This window comes from Pipistrellus hanaki, assembly GCF_964339955.1.
Source record: "Pipistrellus hanaki genome assembly, chromosome: 16".
Taxonomy (NCBI): domain Eukaryota; kingdom Metazoa; phylum Chordata; class Mammalia; order Chiroptera; family Vespertilionidae; genus Pipistrellus; species Pipistrellus hanaki.
This window is the reverse complement of record NC_140518.1, coordinates 15,171,087-15,191,728: the sequence shown is the minus strand read 5'-3', so window position 1 is coordinate 15,191,728 and position 20,642 is coordinate 15,171,087. Positions and strand designations below refer to the sequence as shown.

The 20,642-nt window shown below is 38.9% G+C and overlaps 1 protein-coding gene across 1 annotated transcript in view; it reads left to right on the top strand.

Annotated features, from left to right (window-relative positions):
* The window catches only part of GNA13 (G protein subunit alpha 13), a 33,265-nt gene extending 13,005 nt beyond the window's left edge, over window positions 1-20,260 (top strand). The window contains exons 3-4 of the mRNA XM_084864097.1: window positions 8,144-8,194; window positions 14,831-20,260. Of these exons, the coding sequence (XP_084720223.1) occupies window positions 8,144-8,194; window positions 14,831-15,403 (624 nt within the window). The 3' untranslated portion in view covers window positions 15,404-20,260. The remainder of the gene's footprint in view (window positions 1-8,143; window positions 8,195-14,830) is intronic.
* Window positions 20,261-20,642: the final 382 nt, after the last annotated feature.

Below are 20,642 nucleotides of genomic sequence, written 5' to 3'. Positions count from 1 at the left end.
ATTTCAAGGGTTCGGTTATTTATTTAACAAGTCTGATAAATCAACTTGTCAACTGGCAGCTTTCAGCAGCCTTTGTGTGTGTGTGTGTGTGTGTGTGTGTGTGTGTGTGTGTGTGTGTTTCCCCGTTTTAATGCGCACATTACACACGGTGTGTATCCACTTACAACACCAGAGCCACGCGGCCCCTCTCACATGCAGACAGCCGGTCAGGCGCAGTTTGAGCTACAAAACACATCTTGCACAGATACTGGGGGGGGAAACCTGTGAACTCTTTACAGCTTTAACAAATATACATAAATATGAGGACATAAATTACAGTACGATATCGACAGCATCGAGGACGTTGGTAACAGACTTGGGGCGGCCCTGTCCAACATCCAGCCGACTCTCTTCATTGCATGCGTGAATCTCAGGAGATGCTAGTGACATAACAACGCAGCGCGTCTCCATCCTCCTGACACGCTGAGGCTCCCCTAGGCCCACGGCCACTGCACCCACACGCCCAGGCCACATGACTGCCCAGGCCACATGACCGCCCAGGCCACATGATTGCCCAGGCCACATGACCGTCTTCAGCAACCTTTTAGTAACATATCCTTGAACACCTAATAGTGAGCCGGCATTTGTTTTAGGCTGGGTATTTGCTAGCGAACCAAATGAAAATAATCTCTGATCTCATTCATCTTAGTGTTAGTTGGGGGAACTTACATTACAAACAATCCCACATGTGATAAGTGCTCTGAAGGAAAAGAAAAGGAACCTGTGACAGAACAAGAGGATGGTTTGAAGAGATGGACTTTTCACTTAAGACCCCATGGGTGAGAAAGGGCCAGCAGGCGAGGAGAGGAAGAGTTGGACGGGCAGAACGAGAACCATGTGTGCAGGACCTGAGGTGGGGAAAGCCTGCTGGAGTGTGGCTATTGGAGGGAAGTGAGGAGAGCAGTCAGTCAGTAAAAACTTACCAAAAACCTTTCTACTGTTCTGGATGCTGAGCAGTTTCAGAGCGAGGTGGTAGCCATTGCGGTGGAGGGACAACAGTAGATTCAAGGTAAAACAAAATCATTGGGGTTCTGACAGATTGGATATGAAGTGAGGGAGAGAGGCATATGTTAAGTGTGACTCAGGCCGAAACCGGCTCAGTGGATAGAGCGTTGGTCTGCGGACTGAAAGGTCCCGGGTTCAATTTCAGTCAAGGGCATGTATCTTAGTTGCGGGGTGTGCAAGAGGCAGCTGGTCGATGTTTCTTTCTCATCGATGTTTCTCTCTATCCCTCTCTCTTCCTCTCTGTAAAAAATCAATAAAAATATATTTTTTTAAAAAAAGGAAAATGCAATGAAAATTTAAAAAGACATGCTATATGCTCTTTAAAAAAAAAAAAAAAAGAGTGACTCAGGCCCTAGCCAATTTGGCTCAATAAATAGAGCGTTGGCCTGAGGACTGAAGGGTTCCAGGTTTGATTCTGGTCAAGAGCAGATGCGTTGGTTGCAGGCTCGGTCCCCAGTAAGGAGGCGTGCAGGAGGCAGCCAATCAGTGATTCTCATCATTGATGTTTCTATCTCTCTCCCTCTCCCTCTTCTTTCCTCTCTGAAATCAATAAAAAATATATATATATTTTAAAAAGAGTGACTCTGGTTTCTGGTTTTCACAACCAGGTGGATGGTGCTTTTTGCTGAAATGAAAAGACTGTAAGAAAAGAATTTGAGAGGGAAGATTAAGACTTTAATTTGGGCATATCAGGTTGAGATCTGTGAGGCATGCAGGTGGAATCAAGTAGACAGTTTACTACATGAGTCTGGAATCCAGAATAGAGCTTTGGGCTAAAAGATGGAAATGTAGAAGTTGTTTGCTTTCGGGTGATATTTAAAATCTTTTGGATGCACACAGTTATTCAGAGAAAGGGTATAAAAAGAAATTCGGGCTCGAGATAGAGTCTTGAGGAACCTTCAACCTTTTGAGAATGTTCATAAGAGGAGATGCTAGCAGAAATGGCCAGAAAGATAGGAGAAATCCAGGAACATGTAATGCCATGGAGGCCAGGAAAGTGTTTCAGTGAAGAAAAATATGGCCATTGCTGCCACATGCCACTGAGAGGTCTGGTATGTCCATTGATTTTGGCAATGGAGAGGTTTTGCTGACTGTGGCAAGTGACAGACTTGATAAAGATGAAGTCAGGCTGGAAGGGTCCAAAGAGGGAAGAGAGGTGAGGAAGTAGAAAAGATCAGATCCACTTGAAATGACTGTTCTCATTTCTCTTTGCAGCACTTTCAACCTTCTGGCTTAGTAGGTTGGGTCTTTTCAAGCCTTTTTAAAATTCAGGAGGACATTGTGTTTATTTTAACCAGTTTCTTTGAATCTCACTCTAAGAAGAGTTAATATCAGTTGGCAATTATTAGTCGGTTAGGTCAGGCAAGCACAAGACCTTTTCATTTTGTACTTGATTGTTTTATGACCATTTTTATATAGCGGGGCAATAATTTGATCAGTTATACACAATGCACTCATTCATTTCTTTACTCTTTCGGCAAACATGTATTGAATATATTCCCATGGTATGTTCGGGGCCAGTGGTCGGCAAACTGCGGCTCGCAAGCTACATGCGGCTCTATGGCCCCTTGAGTGTGGCTCTTGCACAAAATACCACGTGCGGGCATGCACTTAGAGCACAATTGAAACTTCGTAGCCCATGCGCAGAAGTTGGTTTTTGGCTCCCAAAAGAAATTTCAGTCGTTGTACTGTTGATATTTGGCTCTTTTGACGAATGAGTTTGTTGACCACTGATCTGGGCTGAATGGGCAGGCCGTGGGGACTGAACAACTGTCTGTCTGGCTGTCTTACAAGAGGCTCTCAGTCTAGTGGGGAGCAGATAGAAAAAGCCAACCAACAGTGTTTGTAAATGAGAATTATAAATGCTATAATATTTGTTGCTTTTCTGCTAAGAGTATGCAGAATCACTAAATGTTTGCTAACCTAGAAAAGACCTAAGAGAGCATATAGTCCTATTCACTTCATTTTATACATAAAACATGGGTCCATAGAGATTAAGGCCACCGGTAGTTTTGGTGATAGAGCCATGATTCAAACTCTGGGCTGTAGGACTCCGTAGCCCATGTCTTATGTTCACAACCAACCTTGCTTTCCTGTGTCCCTTCATAGCTCACTTAACCAAATAGAGATTTGGAAAAGGAACTGATTACCAATATAAATTTTGAGCTATTTCCCACTTTCTTCAGAATTTAGAAACATTCATAGGTTGCATTGCTTTGCTGTCTGACATGATTGCTGGGCAGACGGAGAAGGGAAGGTGATCAATACTGGCCAGAGTTGGGATAATTTGTTCAACAGCTAACTGGGAGTAAAGTGATCTGGGTTTTCCTCTCATCTGCTGTGTAATAAAGGCATAGAATTTATTAATTGATGTTTATTGTCAATGTTACTTAATGTTGATTATGGTATAATTTTGTGTTGTGGGGATTTCAAGATTTGTTGTAGCACATCATAGAGCAGAACTTTCCATCCAGTGTGCATTCACAAGGACTTCTGGGTATTGTGAATTGCTCTTATAGGCCCTCTATTGGTTGTCAGGGGAATTGAAACTATATTTGGGAAGTATGACCTGTGTTGGAAAATTGTATTTTTTGTTTCTTTTTAACAATTGAGGTCATTTCTTTTTTTTGTGGGGGGGGAGGGGGGAGAGAAGGAAAAATTTACTACTGAAAGGTTCTAGTTCTGGCACAGCTAAATATTTCTTTGTTCGGATTGTATAAGATTGACCCTTTCCAAAAAAATATTTTAGTTTTGAGGAGTTCTCATAACTCTAAGCTTTTTATTGTTATGTGAAAACTGAAAAATAAGAAAATTGTTTTGTTTTATTTTTTTGAGGGAATTACCTGCTCCAGAATCCAAATTAGCTTTAAAAAAAAAAAAAAAAATTTTTAAATTTAAAACTTATATGTCCATTGTAGAAAAGCATCTAGTCAGCCACTTATACACCACCCCAAGACATCTTTGTTGATATTTGGTGTATTTCCTTCTGGTATTTCAGTACAGCTTTGGTTAACTTTTGAGATAAACTTTTCAGGACTTTCTGTACAGTTTTATATCCTGTTCACTTAATAGTGCAACCTTAGTATTTCCTGCAGGCACTGATTTTCTCAGAATTGACAAGGCATTCTTAGAAAATATATGTGATTTTTTTTGTTTGTTTACATGGAAAATTCTCGTGTGTGTGTGTGTGTGTGTGTGTGTGTGTGTATGTGTAGACAGACACCCATACATATGTAAGGATCAGAAACTGGTCATACTAAATGGTAACATAGAATAAATATGGAATAAATTACCATGTTGTTGCCTAATTAAGCAATGGTATTTATCATGTTAAAGCTAGCCTCTATCTGTAATATTAATCTTCTTTCTTACATTTAAAATTTGTATTTCTTTTTTTGTTGATTTTTAAAGGTAGAGAGAGAGAGAGAGAGAGAGAGAGAGAGAGAAGCATTGACTTGTTTCATTTAATGATGCATTCATTCATTTATTGCTCCTTTTGAATATGCCCTGATCAGACATCAAACTGCAACCTTGCTATGTCGGGATGTCACTCTAACAAATCAAGCTACTTTGCCAAGGCCTGCATTTCACTTTTACTTGATACTTTCTTAAAATAACAAAATTGAATAGCATATAAGTATTAGATGCACATGCATAAATATAAGATATCCATGTATCCAAAAATGCATTAGACATTTGGCTAAGTTTTTTCCTCATATCTCTAAGGATGAAGCATTTTAATAAAATAAGAGAATTACTAAACTGCATTGTACATTTTGTGTTATGTGTAAATTGGAATTTTGTAGGACTACAAGAATACTCTTAAAAACTAAATTCTAGCTTTAAATTATTTGGTTGGTAAGTCTAATTGAAAAATTGGATATAAAAAGGGATTTATTCATTTGTGAGCAATGGCAAAGAAAGGACAGTTTATAAAATAAAGTGATAATTTAGTTCTTTCAAAAAATTTCACTTCTAATTTTGTGCACTAGTTTATTTTTATAGCTTATATTGCAAGCAAGAATTAAAATTGTCTAAATTAGATATTCTTTTGGACATTTGATTTAGGCTATTGTAAGTTATCTTAGATTAATTTGGATAGGTATTTAATTTGATGAAAAATATTTTCAAATATTGGGGTGGTTTATATGTTATTGTACCTAACTAATTTTGGCCCTTTTGGAAGTTTTAAGTGATGAACATAGAAATTGCTAGCAAGAAATTTGAAATTCTGCATTTAGTTGGAGTCTACATAATTTTAACCTATCTACAAAGCGAAGGGCAATAGCTTATATTCCTTTGACTGTAAGTAAATCCTCTCACTCCGTGTGAACCAAACAAAACATGAGTAGTACTTTAAGTATGCTTTAATGATAAAGATGACAATATCACCCTTATTAAAAACATGTTCTGTGCGTCACATCAATACTTTACAATGCTTTTTCCAAATAAAAATGAATAGAGAATGTCATTAAACAAAAAGTAGGCCATCTCAAAGATAAGAAACAATAAAATAGGTCCTTTGTGAAGACCAGGCAAAATGAGAACGTCGGGAGGGCAATAAATGAAAAGGAGAAGTGAAACCGCCCATGACAGGCTCAGGACCAGAGAGCTTGATGCCTGCCCTGTGTGCAGAGCTAGCTTCTTTATTATTGTTTATTTTGAAGTTAAAATTAACGGGAGAAATAAAGACATGGCTCTCATTATAGAGGTATATTTCAAATATTTGAAACAGGATGCTTTTAATATCTTTTAGTTTTAGAGTCATTTTCAAAGCTATGAACAAACTCTTTAAATATAATCAGGCCTGGTTTTATGTTTATTGTCTTTAAGGAATTAAGTATAATGTTCTAATCTTAGACTTCAAATAGTGTGGGCAGAGCAATATCTTGGTATATTTCATCTTTTCATGTGACTATGTGAAGAAACAATAGAGAAAGGAAAAGTCAAATGGGAAATTGAGCCTTTAATTATCTTTGTTACTAGCCACTTCCCTTCCTTAGATTGAATGAAGAATCTTGGTTCATTAACCAACTTTTAACCCCACCCTTTTTTCATTTTGTACCTTATTTCTATTTGGCACTTGGTTCTTGCTATAAACCTTACGTAAGTAAATGTAGATGGAACGTTTATATTACACATAGTCTGTGCACAGAATATTGTCCAAAAGGATCCTTATTTAGATGTGGCTTCACAAAGATATTTGCAGGGCTTCAATTACTATATATAAATGTGAATTATTGATTTTTTTTTAAAAGCACTTATAGGTCGCTTTTAAAGGCAGGTTAGTAAATTTCCTATTGAATAGATTTCACTAAACGCATGCTTAATGAAGCCTGCTTAGTGAATATTCAGAAAACATTTTGACCTGGCTTCGTTTGGAGATTATAAAACTAATGAAAATTAAAGGTATATTATACCTTATTATGTCAATAGATGCAATATAATATGGCAACACAAGTCACAGTTGTAATTAATTTAAGGAGTAAACAGATTTGTATTTGTCTCTCTTATAGCTTGATTTTTTTTCTCTTTAAAATATTTCAAACTTGCAAATAGAAGGACTTACTATGCATGGAACGGATGTAAGCCACTTTAAACCATTGGACTTTGCAATTTTAGAGCACAAACATCTATCAGTTTACTAGTACTTCAGGAAGTGTTTTCCTATTAAGTTATTAAAACACTTCTCTCCTTTCCAACTACATTTTTGTGTAAGGCCAGATTTTCATCATACTTCAACCAACCTAAAGTAGCAGTTCAAATTCAGAAGCAGATGAGTGTCTCTCTGTCTTTTATTAAGATATGTTACAATATAGATGAACAGGTGATGTGTTTACTATTGATATATTAAAATGAATTATTAAGTAAAATATTTGTTAATCTCTTGGTTTTACTTTCTAATATGCTAAATAAATGCCAGTAGCTATAAGCCACATGAACAAAGTCTCTTTGAGCTCCTCAAGAATTTTAAAATATGAAAAGGGATCCTGAGATCAAAAATTGTGAGAATTGCTATTTTAATTCCTTGTGACTGAAAGTGTGGTCCCGGAAATCACTTGAACTGTGGATACTACTTCCTTCCCCACCGCATCCCTACTCCAATCAGAACTACAGTATAGCAATCTTCCTGGGATTCTCCCATACATTAAAGAATCCTTCAGGATCTTGCGGAAGGGGCTTCTGGCAGGGGAAGTGCCTCAGTAGAAGTCCAACAGGAAAGTGAAAACTCAGGGAGATTCCAAGAACCAGAGCCTTCGTTCCTAAAATGGTTTTCTCTGTTCAAGTATTGCCTTTTAGGAACGTATTCTCATACTGTTTAAATGCTTGGAATTGCCTGGAGGGCCGATTGAAATCTGGGCTCTGAGAGTAGGCTGGTCACTGAGGGAAAGAAGACCTACTGGAGACAGAGCCTGCAGCATTACTCAAAATTGTTCTTAGCAAAGCGTGTCTCCAGGCACATGCCTGCAACTGGAAGATATTTTATTTTTATTTATTTATTTAGTTTTTAATATATTTTTTATTGATTTTGTACAGAGAGTAAGGGAGAGAGATAGAGAATTAGAAACATCAATGAGAGTCATCGATCAGCTGCCTCTTGCACACCCCCTACTGGGGATATGCCCGCAACCAAGGTACATGCCCTTGACCAGAATCGAACCCGGGACCTTTCAGTCCCCAAGCTGACGCTCTATCCATTGAGCCAAACCTGTTTCGGCTGGAAGATATTTTATATGGTGTTCTCACCTCATCTCTGGTTTGCTCTTGATTCTGAAGATAACCACCATTGCTATAAATTTAGGTAGAAAAATACAGACAAAAAAAATCCCACTTAAAGTTTAGTTGATATCAAAAGCATGCATGCAATCCAAGCGGATGATCAGTTGGGGGTATCATTTATGTAAAGCATTTGTGAAATTAACCAAGCTATGGCACTTTGGGGCAGAGGCAGACATTTCATGTTTTTAGTGGGGTTAGTGTTCAGTCTGAAACAAACTGTTTGGATTAAGTGTACAACCAGACAGTTTAATATAAACTGTTGTAACAAAATCTTCCATTTCTAAGCCCTAATAACTGTTTGTTTTCTTCTTGCTTTTAGGGTGAATCTGTAAAATATTTCCTGGATAACTTGGATAAACTTGGAGAACCAGTAAGTTTTTTAACTGAGTGTTCAGTGCCATTTGAAAGCAATAGTCAGGATAATGATGTCAGGAAATTTAGAAAAAGTATATATCAAGCTGTTTACTTCTTTCCGTTTCCTAGTGACAGTATTGTGACTGTTCCACTTCATTTTTTTCTCCCTCTGCTATCCAGATCTCTGCCATTTCCTTGAAGAATTAATTTCCTGATCCATTGCTTTATGAAAGTAAAACTGTTTAGAGAAAGAAGTTTATGTTTGAAAATGAGATCGCATATTATATATTCTACTTCACTGTCTTTTGGGGGTTTTTGTAAACAAAAACAGAAAGAACACAGTGAGTTTATTGATTTTGAAACCTTTCAGAAAACGGTATTTTCCAGCTCGGGGTCCCTTTGTGTTGAGTTACAGTGTAGGAGGGCTAGATACGGAAGGCCCAATGAAGGGACTCCACGTTGTAGGAGAAAGAGTTTGTGATTTTCCTGCCAGGTAACCCTCGGAGCCAGCAGCTCTCAGCTGGCTGTGGCTGGCCCTCGCCTGGGCCGCCGCGGGCAGAGCTACACTGTCTGTTCTCTATGTTGGATTCATGCAGAAGACACCACTGGGAGAAAGGTTCTGTGCCTGGAAAATGTTTGGAAGCCATTGCCTTGGAGTCATTTGTTACCTGCTAAGTTTAGTGCAATTCCGTTTTCCTCATAAAGCTAATTTCTGTTACCAATTTTAATATGATCTCATGGATTCTTTGAGATATTTAACTTTAAAATATAACTAAAGGAAAGCACAACATGAAGCCCATTACAAGTAGGAAAGTAACATACCGATGGATGTAGGACACGTGAAAAAGTGCCCTCTTTTTACTCTAGCAGGGTAATTTTTGTATTTTCCCTTCTTTTGTATTTTGCTAAATTATATTTGTCTGCCCTTAAAACCAGTGTTTTTCTCCTACCTGTTTCTTACATAGAAATGTTCCAGAAGTTGGTATCCCCATATTTATCTGTTTTTACTCAGTCCACATCAGTGAAACTTTTTATTAAGTCTTATCTCATTATCACTTTTCCATCTGGTCAGATTATAAGCCTTGAAAAAAGTTAAGAGAAGCCTTAGTAGATAAACTAATTTTTAAGAGTTTTTTTTCTGCCAAAACTGGTTTGGCTCAGTGGATAGAGCGTCGGTCTGCGGACTGAAAGGTCCCAGGTTCGATTCCGGTCAAGGGCATGTACATTGATTGCGGGCACATCCCCTGTGGCGGGGGGGGGGGGGGATGCAGGAGGCAGTTGGTAGATGTTTCTCTCTCATCGATGTTTCTAGCTCTCTATCCCTCTCTCTTTCTCTCTGTAAAAAATCAATAAAATATTTTTAAAGAGTTTTTTCCCCCCCATGTTTTCCAATCCAGACACTGACCTCTTCTTTTTATACTTTACTTTTTTTTACTTTAAACAAAAAAATTATATAATTTCAGAGAGGGGGAGAGAGAGAGAAACATCATTGATAAGAGAGAATCATTAATCGCTGTCTCCTGCACTATAAGGGAATGATCCTGCCACTTGGGCTTTTGCCCTGGCCAGGAATCGAACCGTGACCTTCTGGTTCAAAGGTGACGTTCAACCACTGAGCCACAGCACTGGGCTGACCTGCTCTCCTTAACCTGCCTTTTCACGTAGTCCTCCTTTGAGCACACCGTTTAAAGTAGGTCTCCTCCTCTTGTTTTCAGGGTCAGCCTTTGCTTGTTTCAAACCTCCTTGCTCTTATTACTGCAGTTGGTTTACTTAGTTCTGTGCTTATTGGTCTTTTGTTCTACGCCAACTCCAGTAAGTTTTGTACTAACTGCTGGTGTCTTACATTGAGGACAGTTCTGAGGCTACATCTGGAGTGGAAAGGAACAGGTGCTGTACTCAGTTGGTAGCTGTGAAGGAGGGAAGAGTTGTAAACCTGGGTGCACTGCACACCGGCCACCCATTCTGTACATAATAGATAAGTCCCAGGATGGCATTTGCTTCTCCATCCCTGGCTATGGCAGCAGGGTCATTGACGCCCTCTGTGTGCCCAGCCCCGTGCCCCTCTGGTAGGTGGGTCAAGGACATGGGTTCTGCAGCCAGACCACCCGGGTTCCAATCCCAGTGCTACCACAGACTGGCTCTGTATGACCTTGGGCATTTCTAAATCATAGTTTTTTCATCCATGTCATAGGTATAGTAAGAGAACTGACCGCATAGGGTGTGTGACAATTACATGAAATAAACCCCCTGTCTCAGGCTGCCATAACAAAATACCACAGACTGGGAGGGCTTACAAAGACATTTATTTCTCACAGTCTGGAGGCTGGAAGTCCAAGATCAAGGGGCTAGCTAAGAGGGGTAATGAAAGCCAGTCAGCAAAGTTCAGATCTGATGGAGTATGGGTGGTTCCGAACTCACGATGCAGGAGGGGTCGGTCTGGGTGGCTTAGAGATGGAACCAAGAGGTGCAAGGCATTCAAGGCAGAGAAATAGTGAAGAGATGGTGGTCCGTGCCTGAGATGGAAAAAGTGGGGACAATATGGAGGAAAGGAAAAATGGAGGAAAGATTCAGAGAAGGGACAAGAGGGTTTAATGTGAGGTAGGAGATGATAGAGAGGCTTAAAGAAAGACATTGTTGGAGGGACTGGAAGTAGAAAGGAAATTTTCCTTGGTTGGACTTGGAGGAGTTGGTAAGAAAGAAAATGAGTGAGTTTTCTTATTGAAGACATTGTTTTGTGAATAGATTATCAAGTACAAGTGAATAGTGAGCATTTAAAAATGAGACTGCAGAGACCTGAGTGGAAGTTTACCTGCCTGTCACAGCCTTCTTGATTTCCCTCTCTACAGCAAGTGGCCGTGATGGTGGCAGCGGTGGTGGTGGCTGGCACAGTAGGAACTGCTAGATAGAAACATAAAATGTGCCAAATATGACTCTTTAGCACTTCATTCCTTTAACTCATATAGTGCTCACAGGAATATTACTGTTTTACAAATGAGAAAATTGAGACGGAGAGGTTAAGTGACTTGTCCAAGGTCACACAGCTAGTATTAAAGCTGACTTTAGAATTCACATTCCTAATCACTATTACTACTACACCATTTAGCATTAAATGACATTGTCCTGTGTTTTATGCTTTGTATGAATTAGCCTTTAGCTTCCTAACTAGAGTGTTAGCTCCTAATTAAGGCAATAATAAGTATGTTTTCATATTTTTGGAATTAGAACATTTTTTTTTTTTTTTTAATAAGTTTTTATTTTTCATATTATTACAAATGTTCCTTCCTCCCCCCCCCCCACCATTGCTCTCCTCCACCAGGTTCCCACCCCACCCTCTGCCCTTTCCCCTCTCCCCATTGTCCTCATCCATAGGTGCACAGTTTATGTTCAGTCTCTTCCCACGCCCCCCTCTCCCCTTTTCCCCAAGAATCGTCAGTTCACTCCCCTTCCATACCTCTGATTCTATTATATTCAACAGTTAATATTGTTCATCAGATTTTTTTAATTTCCTTGGTTTTTAGATTCACTTGTTGATAATTACGTATTTGTTGTTCATAATTTTTATCTTTGTTTACTTTCTCTTCTGAAAGAACCCCCTTCAGCAATTCATATAATTCTGGTTTGGTGGTGATGAACTCCTTTAGCTTTTTTTTATTAGTGAAGCTCTTTATCTGGCCTTCGATTCTGAGTGATAGCTTTGCTGGGTAGCTTATTTTTGGCTGTAGGTTCTTGCTATTCATCACCTTGAATATTTCTTGCCATTCCCTTCTGGCCTGCATGGTTTCTGTTGAGAAGTCAGCTGACAATCGTATAGGTGCTCCTTTATAAGTTACTACCTTCTTTGCTCTTGCTTCTTTTAGTATTCTCTCTTTATCTTTTGCTCTTGGAATTTTAATAATGATGTGTCTCGGTGTGGTCCTCTTTGGATTCCTTTTGTTTGGAGTTCTGTGCGCTTCCTGGACTTGTAAGTCAAATTCTTTCACCAGGTGGGGGAAGTTTTCTGTCACTATTTCTTTCAGTATGTTTTCGATATCTTGCTCTCTCTCATCTTCTGGAACCCCCATAATTCTGATGTTGGTTCGCTTGAAGTTGTCCCAGAGGTTTCTTACATTATCTTCAATTTTCTGGATTCTCTTGCCTTCTAGCTTCTGTGGAGGAGTGTCTTCTGGCTCTTTATGTTCCAAATCTTTGACATGATTCTTGCGATCTTCCCTTCTGTTTTTAGGACTCTGTAGAATATTTTTTATTTCAGACAATGTATTCTTTATTTCTTGTTGATCCCTTATCATTTCTTGTTGACTCCTTATTAATTCTAGTTGATCTCTTTTCATATCCTCATAGGCCTTATCCATCTTTTCTAGGAAATTCTTGAAAAACCTTATAAGCGTAGATTTGAACTTTATATCCAGACGCTTTTTGTCCTCCATTTCTTTCGTTTGTGATCTATTTTGTTGTCGCATTTCGCAGTTACAGATGGGACGGGGTTTCAGGGTGGAGCCTGCAGCTTTGGCTTCCGTCAGCCCCGCCCTATGCGGGTCCTTCAGTGCTCGCTGCCGGCGCCTCTGAGAGAAAGGTGCCCTCGATTTTCGCCTGCTGCCAAACAGTCTATGCTCTCCCCCAATGAGCCCGGTATTGGGGTTCAGTTCAGTTGGAAGTGGAGTTGGAGGTGGCGTTCACAGCAGTCTGGAGCCCCAGTCTCCTTCCCGTCAGGGCAATCCCGCGGCACAACCGACGGTCCCTTCTCTGGGGGCAGTGTGCGCGCCTCCGGGACCTCCTTTCTCTGCTACCCCGGGGTTCCGCTTTACAGCCCAGCTCCCTATGGCTGAGCCTGAGTCCCCGGGGTCTGGCCCAGAACTGGGGTTCAGAGCAGTCAGGGGCCCAGCACAGTCGGAGTTTTATCTCCTTCCCGCTAGGGAACGCCCGCCAGGCACTCGGCCTCCCTCCTCTCCGGCTCCGTCCTCTCCGCGCGCCGCGTGTCTCCGTACCTTAGGCTTTTACAGCTCCTCCGCGCTTCCTTCTGGTTTTCTCCTTGCTTCTTGTTGTAGGATTTCCAGTCAGTCGACTTTCCTGTAGTTCTGGGTAATGTCCATTTTATATTTTAGTTGTATTTTATTAAAATTGTTGTGTGCGGCTGCGGCTAGTTGCCTACCCGAGCAGCCATCGGAATTAGAACATTTTTAAGAAAGGACAATTCAGGGCTGGCATGTTTCTGAGGCATCTGGCACACAAGTGCACTGTGAGTTGGTACCGCCTTCTTAGAAAGCAGTTGGGCATTTAGTGTCCACGGTTATCAAAATATTTATAACCTTTGACCTCATAATTTTATTTCCAATTATTTAGATGTTTGCATGAGAATTTTAATTGCTGCACCTCTATTAATTAAAGCAAAAAAGTGGAAACAACCTAAATGACCACTAGTAGGAAAATGTTTATGTAAATCATATCATATTAATCCATCGATGTAAAATAGGTATGTGAACAGCAGCTAGAAGGAAACATGGAAATGCCAACACTTTAGAGTCCCAGAGTTACTTAATAAAATGACTGTTGATTACAGAAAACTGTGAACTGCCTCCTGTTTTTTCTTTACTTCAACACTCTATTTTTAGGAGATAAGTTTACATTTGCATTATAAGGACACTTTCAAAATCATATTACATATTTGGAAAGACATAAAATGCAGCATTGCAAATAACAATCAGCACTGTTTTAAAAACTTGCCTTGATTCTAAAAAATCATTGATGATGAGAATTTAAGGCTCTTCTGTTCAGGATTGCCAAAAAGCTGTGTCAAAGTTCTGGAAAAATACTAGCCTGAGAAGAGCGAGTTATACTGCATAACGAAGGGCACTGGTACGGTAGCCGGTGACTCTGCGACCAGCAACTTCCGTCTGCCAGAGTCTGGTAGTTGACTGAGCTGTTCACAGAGAAGGGCTCATTTGATCTTTGCATAAACTGTCCCTCAGAGGCAGGTGGGCAAGCCATCGTCACCTTCATTTCACAGGCAGAAGTGCTGACAGAGTAAATGACTACTTGTGTCAGTAGGTGAGACAGCTGGAACACAGCTACACCGTACCCTGGAAACAGACCCAGAGAGTGGCCAAGTAGTCTGCCGACTAGTTTCCCTAGGAAGTGATTTCTGTGTCGGTAGGATAGCAGCGGTGATAACATGGAGTGACAGCCTAGCGTGTCTTAGTCGTTGAGGCGGTAAAGGAATGTTTAGTGTGGATTAGAGAGAGGCAGAGCGTAGAAGTAACCCTCCTGAATTGAAATTCAGACTTTAGGAGCAGGTGTGTGTCTGAGCAGTGAGGTCACCTTGGCTGAAACTACGAATGGGTTATGGTGGGGAGTTATACTGAAGGCAGATACACAGCAGTTGGTAGGAAAGACCTTACTCAAATTTGAGCAGGAATGAAAACAAATAGGTGCTGTCCATTTGTAATGAATTTTGAACCAGTCATGGTACACTAACATTTTAATATATTTGGCATTGTATAATTGGAATAATGATAGTATTGATGCTTTAGTGTTATTAAGAGGTGTTGACATGTTAAAAATATAATTTTGTTTGCATATCCATTCACTAGACTCTTAGTAGAACATTAAAAATTCTAATTCTGGATTCCTGAGTATAAAAGCTTTTTTTTTCTTCCAGGATTATGTTCCATCACAACAAGATATTCTTCTTGCCAGAAGGCCCACCAAAGGCATTCATGAGTACGACTTTGAAATTAAAAATGTTCCTTTTAAAATGGTTGATGTAGGTGGTCAAAGATCAGAAAGAAAACGTTGGTTTGAATGCTTCGACAGTGTGACATCAATACTTTTCCTTGTTTCCTCAAGTGAATTTGACCAGGTGCTTATGGAAGACCGACTGACCAATCGCCTTACAGAATCTCTGAACATTTTTGAAACAATCGTCAACAACCGGGTTTTCAGCAATGTCTCCATAATTCTCTTCTTAAACAAGACAGATTTGCTTGAGGAGAAAGTGCAAATTGTGAGCATCAAAGACTATTTCTTAGAATTTGAAGGGGATCCCCACTGCTTAAGAGACGTCCAAAAATTCCTGGTGGAGTGTTTCCGAAACAAGCGCCGGGACCAGCAGCAGAAGCCCCTGTACCACCACTTCACCACTGCTATCAACACGGAGAACATCCGCCTGGTGTTCCGTGACGTGAAGGATACTATTCTTCATGACAACCTCAAGCAGCTTATGCTCCAGTGATGTACAAAAGACTTGCTGTTTTAATACCTTTTTGTCTTTTTTATTGTTTTCTGTTTGTTTTGTTTTTTAAAATAGTTTACAACAGGAATTAGAAAAATCTTGATGCTGTGTTAAAGTTCTTGGAAATCTTAGTCCTTCTTCTGCGGACTCTGGTTTGTGGCTGAAAGCTGCTGAATAACAACACATTGCCAATATCTGCTGAAGTTTAGGCTTTGGTCGGTTTTGCTATGGCTTCCATTAGAGTGGAGTTGTAATTTCCTGCCAAACCTCAGTCGAGGTATAGTTCAGGCTTTAACTCCTTCCACTTTTCAAACTGAATTCTCCTGTAGTGCCAAGTATAACAGGTGTCCTTGGGTGTTTGTAGTATGAGGTTAAGAGTATTCAATTCTAAAACAAATAAGATGCCTTTTGTCTGCCTGACACATAACTCCGCACTCATGCCTAGCTTTATGGTAACCTATTTTGAAATGGCTGTTGGAAAAAATTTTGATCTTAGGAATGGCATTCTATAGACTCACCAGATTTAGCCTTCATGTATTTTCCATTACTTATATGCACAACAGTTGTTTTGTTTTAAAATTTCTGTGGTTCCTAAAGGTAATGTTTTTAGTGTTTTAAAGTTTACATAAGGATTTCTGGTTTGATGCTAAGGAAAGTTCACAAATGGTACGGGAGAGCAAAAGGCATCAAGTGCCATATGTAATGTTTTGGTCAAAGTTATGAGTGAAATACAATTTACCCTTTTCATATTTAAATATCATGTAATAAAAGTGCCGTATGTGAAACATTCTGGCCATGGCAGTAACTAAAAATTGCAAGCAACTTGATAACAGAACTTTATAAATAAACATAACCTTTCCAGATGTTATGTGTTTTACTCTCAAATTTTAAATCCTGTTTCACAGGATTTGGGGCCTTACTGTAGGAAACCATTTTGTACCATCACAGACATCTTTCTTTTGCTCTCCTGTCTATTCCCATCAACTCAGAGAGTGGCATTTTGGGGATTTTGTTGTTGTTGTAGTTCATTTGGAGCTGGCAGTATTTTTGTATCAAACTATTCAAGAAGTTTGATACAAATTCCTACTCATTCTTGGTATGTCACTAAAAAAAGCACAGTATGTGCATGTTTGTTTATGAAATTCCAGCTTTATTGAAGTGCATTTGGAATGTTTTAAGGATATTCCTGAGAACAAGAGATAGTTTTTTTTAGTTCACACCAAAATCTGATTGCATTTGACCTCCCCCCATTTCTCACCAAATGAAAACATATGTACCCACGCGGTAGCTTTTTGGTTCCAGATACACTCACAGCAGACTCTTCAGAATGGCTGGCTTGCAGTACTGAAAATCCTGGCTTGCAGGGTAAGTGCAGTGTTGGAATTAGATTAGAGAAAAGATGGACAAGGCTGGGGGTAGCTTGGAAGTGGCAGCTTTTCTCCTTTTCCTGAAAATTGTGATTAAGATGTGATATCCGTCACTTTACTGTAAAGCTGACTGGGTTCTCAGGTATTTTCTTGAAAGATGGGTGAACAGTATGAGTCACCCACCATTAAGGCAATGGCTCTTGGTCTGTCTTGCTGTCTAATATGAGACAAGGGCTTTTCTCTGAGCTAACCAGGGATTGTTCTTGCATACCTGACTTTTCTTGCATTTGCAGTTCGATCTATAGTCACTTCCAATATTTTCATGCCTTGGTGATAAATGACCTCCAAACCTGTCGCCCACATGATAATGCAAGTGTCCATGCATGTTTAAACATCTAGTGCTTCTTGCCAAAAAGAATACTTTGTTTAAAGTCATAGTTAGACTGGACTAGGTGGTGGAGAGTCTATGTGTAGATTCAGCTAATATGGAATGGCCAAACCATTCCAGCGAGGGGCTAAAGTGAATTCCCTATGTGAAGAAGACACGTGGTCTGTTTATTTTATATTTAAGATTTGTGATGTGAACCATAAGTATTGCCTGACAAAGCAGAAATCACCAGTTTCCCTATATTGGCTACTACCAAGAAATGTTGAAACACAAAACAGATACGGTATTATTTGGGGCAGTTGTGACTTTCCTGATGTGTGTGATGTCTCAGTCAACCGACTTTTATGGTAAAATCTAGAATACACTTTGAGGCAGTAAATTACTTATATTTAATGGCAGGTTTGTTTAGACATTCAGTAGAACTATGAAGTTCAATCTGAATGCTTTAGTCCACTCTTTTTATATACTGTATTTTTAAACTGGATGAAGGAGTCGTTATACCTATATCATGCAAACCAAATCCTTTTGAAATACCACTATGTGAAGGTGGAAGTGACGTTTACTGAACAAAATTAAAAGGGTGCTCCTAGTTATGCCAATTTACCCCTAATCTCTAAAAAAGTGACTTAAAGTTCTTTCATGTGTTAGATTTTCTTAGACTTCAAGATTATTTGGAATAAGATGTGCCTAATTTTCTTACATTCTGTTCTTAAATCTGGATGTTTTCTCGTTTAATTTTAAGAAATGCTACAAAATATCCTCGTTGACCTTGCATAACTTTATAGTATACAGAGTTGCCTTATATTATAAATCAAAGTACACCACAAATTTGGGCCTTGATTTTCATATAGGAAAAGGGTTTTGTCAAATGTTTTCTGAAGATCCAAATAATCCAAGGCGTGCCTCTGCTGCTTAAGTATTATTTTTAATAACCTGAATCATTGCTTTCTGCCAAATACTGTGCTCAGTTTAAATCTTAGTTTCAGTCTTGTCTGGAAAAGGCACTGGATGGCTGGAGCGCAGCCGCAATCCGAGAAGGCAGCGTGAGTGAAAAAGGGTCATTCGTTTTTGCTTTGTTTTCTGTGACGACTCATTGGCATGTATTTTATGAGGTAAGGAATCTCTGGAATTGCTCTAGTGAGGTGGTTTAGGGAAATCTTGTTCAGTTGGTGGCAGTGGCTGGCTTACAGGAGAAGGAATTAAGATGACCTTAGTACCAGAAATGACTAGAAATACTAATTTAGATTTGACAGAAATCATATGTCCTATAATTTTTTGTAAGAAGGAATAAATAAATCTTAACTTCCAATGTATACCCAAATACTTGTATTTATGCTTTTGATGAAATGTATTTTCAGCATTAATACACTTATCCAGTTATGCCTTATTTAGATGAAGAATAAAGTTACCAAGTTAATGTTCTGAAACTCAAACCACTGTTTGAGAAGCCCTCAAATTGGTGCTTTCATTATATAATGATACATTGAGACAAAACCCCAAACCAAGCCATTTGCAACAAGATTCTCTTCATTGCAATTTGTAGCAATGTTATTTCTGTATATGTAATGAGAAGGCTAAATTATCAGTGTTAACTCTTGTTTGAATTCATGGAATCATGCCTGTAAAGTTCAGTTCACTATTTGTAACAAACTCCCTAATAAATCTAGAGAAAGTTACTCTGCTACCTTTTCATTTCTTCTAATTTTATTTGAGGAATCAGAACAGAAATTTTGCACATGTCTTTTTCATTTGGAGATCTACTTGGTGCTGAGCCACTTTATCTCCTGTCATATCAACAGGTTAAGTTCCATTTGTCACCGACAATCTGGTCATGTGCTGCTTTACTAACAGAACTGATTTATTGTGGGGTTTATTTTTTAAATGATAGGATACAGATTGGCTTTTTGTCCAGTAAACATGAGGAAGGGAGGGATTGTATGAGAGTGGGTGTGTATGTGTCTCCATGTCCCAAATAATACATACCCATTATTTTATGGTACGAGGCTAGGGCTTAATGAGTTTATGCTAGAAATTGAAGTATAAGACTAAACCTGAACATTTTAAATAAGTTGGCTTTCATGGCTCTTTCATGGCTTTTTCAAGTACCACCATATTGATATTAGCCTTAGGTGGCAAGTGATTCTTAACATCATATGGAGTACAGTGTTTGTACCGCTAGCATTCTTATGTCTGTACTTGAATGTATAGTTAGCATTGAAATAAATATGTTCATTCTTATTTCATCTAGGTCTAACCATCTGATTTCAAATGCCAGAGCTTATTGACCAAAAAAGCATTAATGATAGGGCATTGTTTTCCGAGTTGATAAGAGGTTTTGAGACATATTCAAATCTGTTGATAATGATCATTTCCAGATGGGTCAATGTATGCTGATCACTATGCATAAATTTTCAATCAGTGAATATCATGATAGAAATAGGCTACTTTCCTTGGGTTTGTATTTTAAAAGATTATATGTTTCTTGCCATAGTAAGTGATGCATTTGTCCTCGATCACGCCTATTTGATGGTACGGTGGCGGTGGGGTGGGAGGGATGTTAATTCATGGAAAGTATATGTAAAAATGCAACAAACTAACATTCCCCGTTTTTGTTTTACCTCTTAAAGCAGAAGTAGAAAACGTTTTCACTGGCTTTTCTGTACAGTACTACTATACCGGGGGTAGAGCTCATTTACCACAAAGAGCCTTATCGAAAAGTATATTTTGTAACAACCTCATAATACTGTACCTAACCAAACATGCTTTGTATTAGCTCTGTATAAAAGTATTTGTGGCTTAGGATTTTTTTATATATATATATATATATATATATATCTTTTTATAACTTTCCAGGAACTAAGCACATTATCTGATACTGTAAATTATTTTCTGTCAGTGCTTTAGTTCAGGATTGGCAATAAATTATTTCTAAAGGAGGTCTGAAAGTGGCAAGAACAGTTGGATTTTATAAAATGAGTTGCTAGTTATTAAGGCTTTTTACTTTTGTACATATTTTGCAGAATTTTTGCCTCTTGCTTTTAATATTTGCTTTGTAAAATTACTGACATTTAATAAACATTTATAAACTATTCGATACTATGATGTGATTTAAACTATTTGCTAAATGTAAAGTGTGAAGCTGGCATTTATTTAAAATTGGAAAGCAAACGTTTCATCTGGTGGCTTTGAAGCACAGAAATCTCTAGTTCGGCAGATCTCCCAATGATACTGTGCCTTAGCATTACTCTGTAAGCGTTTCCTTACTAAAGGAGGTGTGGACTTCATCCACGGAGCTTCCCAGACTCTTACTACGTGTTTTTTTTTTTTTTAAATATCAATATATTTTATTGATTTTGTACAGAGAGGAAGGGAGAGAGATAGAAAGCTAGAAACATCGATGAGAGAAAGTCATCGACCAGCTGCCTCTTGCACACCCCCTACTGGGGATGTGCCCGCAACCAAGGTACATGCCCTTGACCGGAAT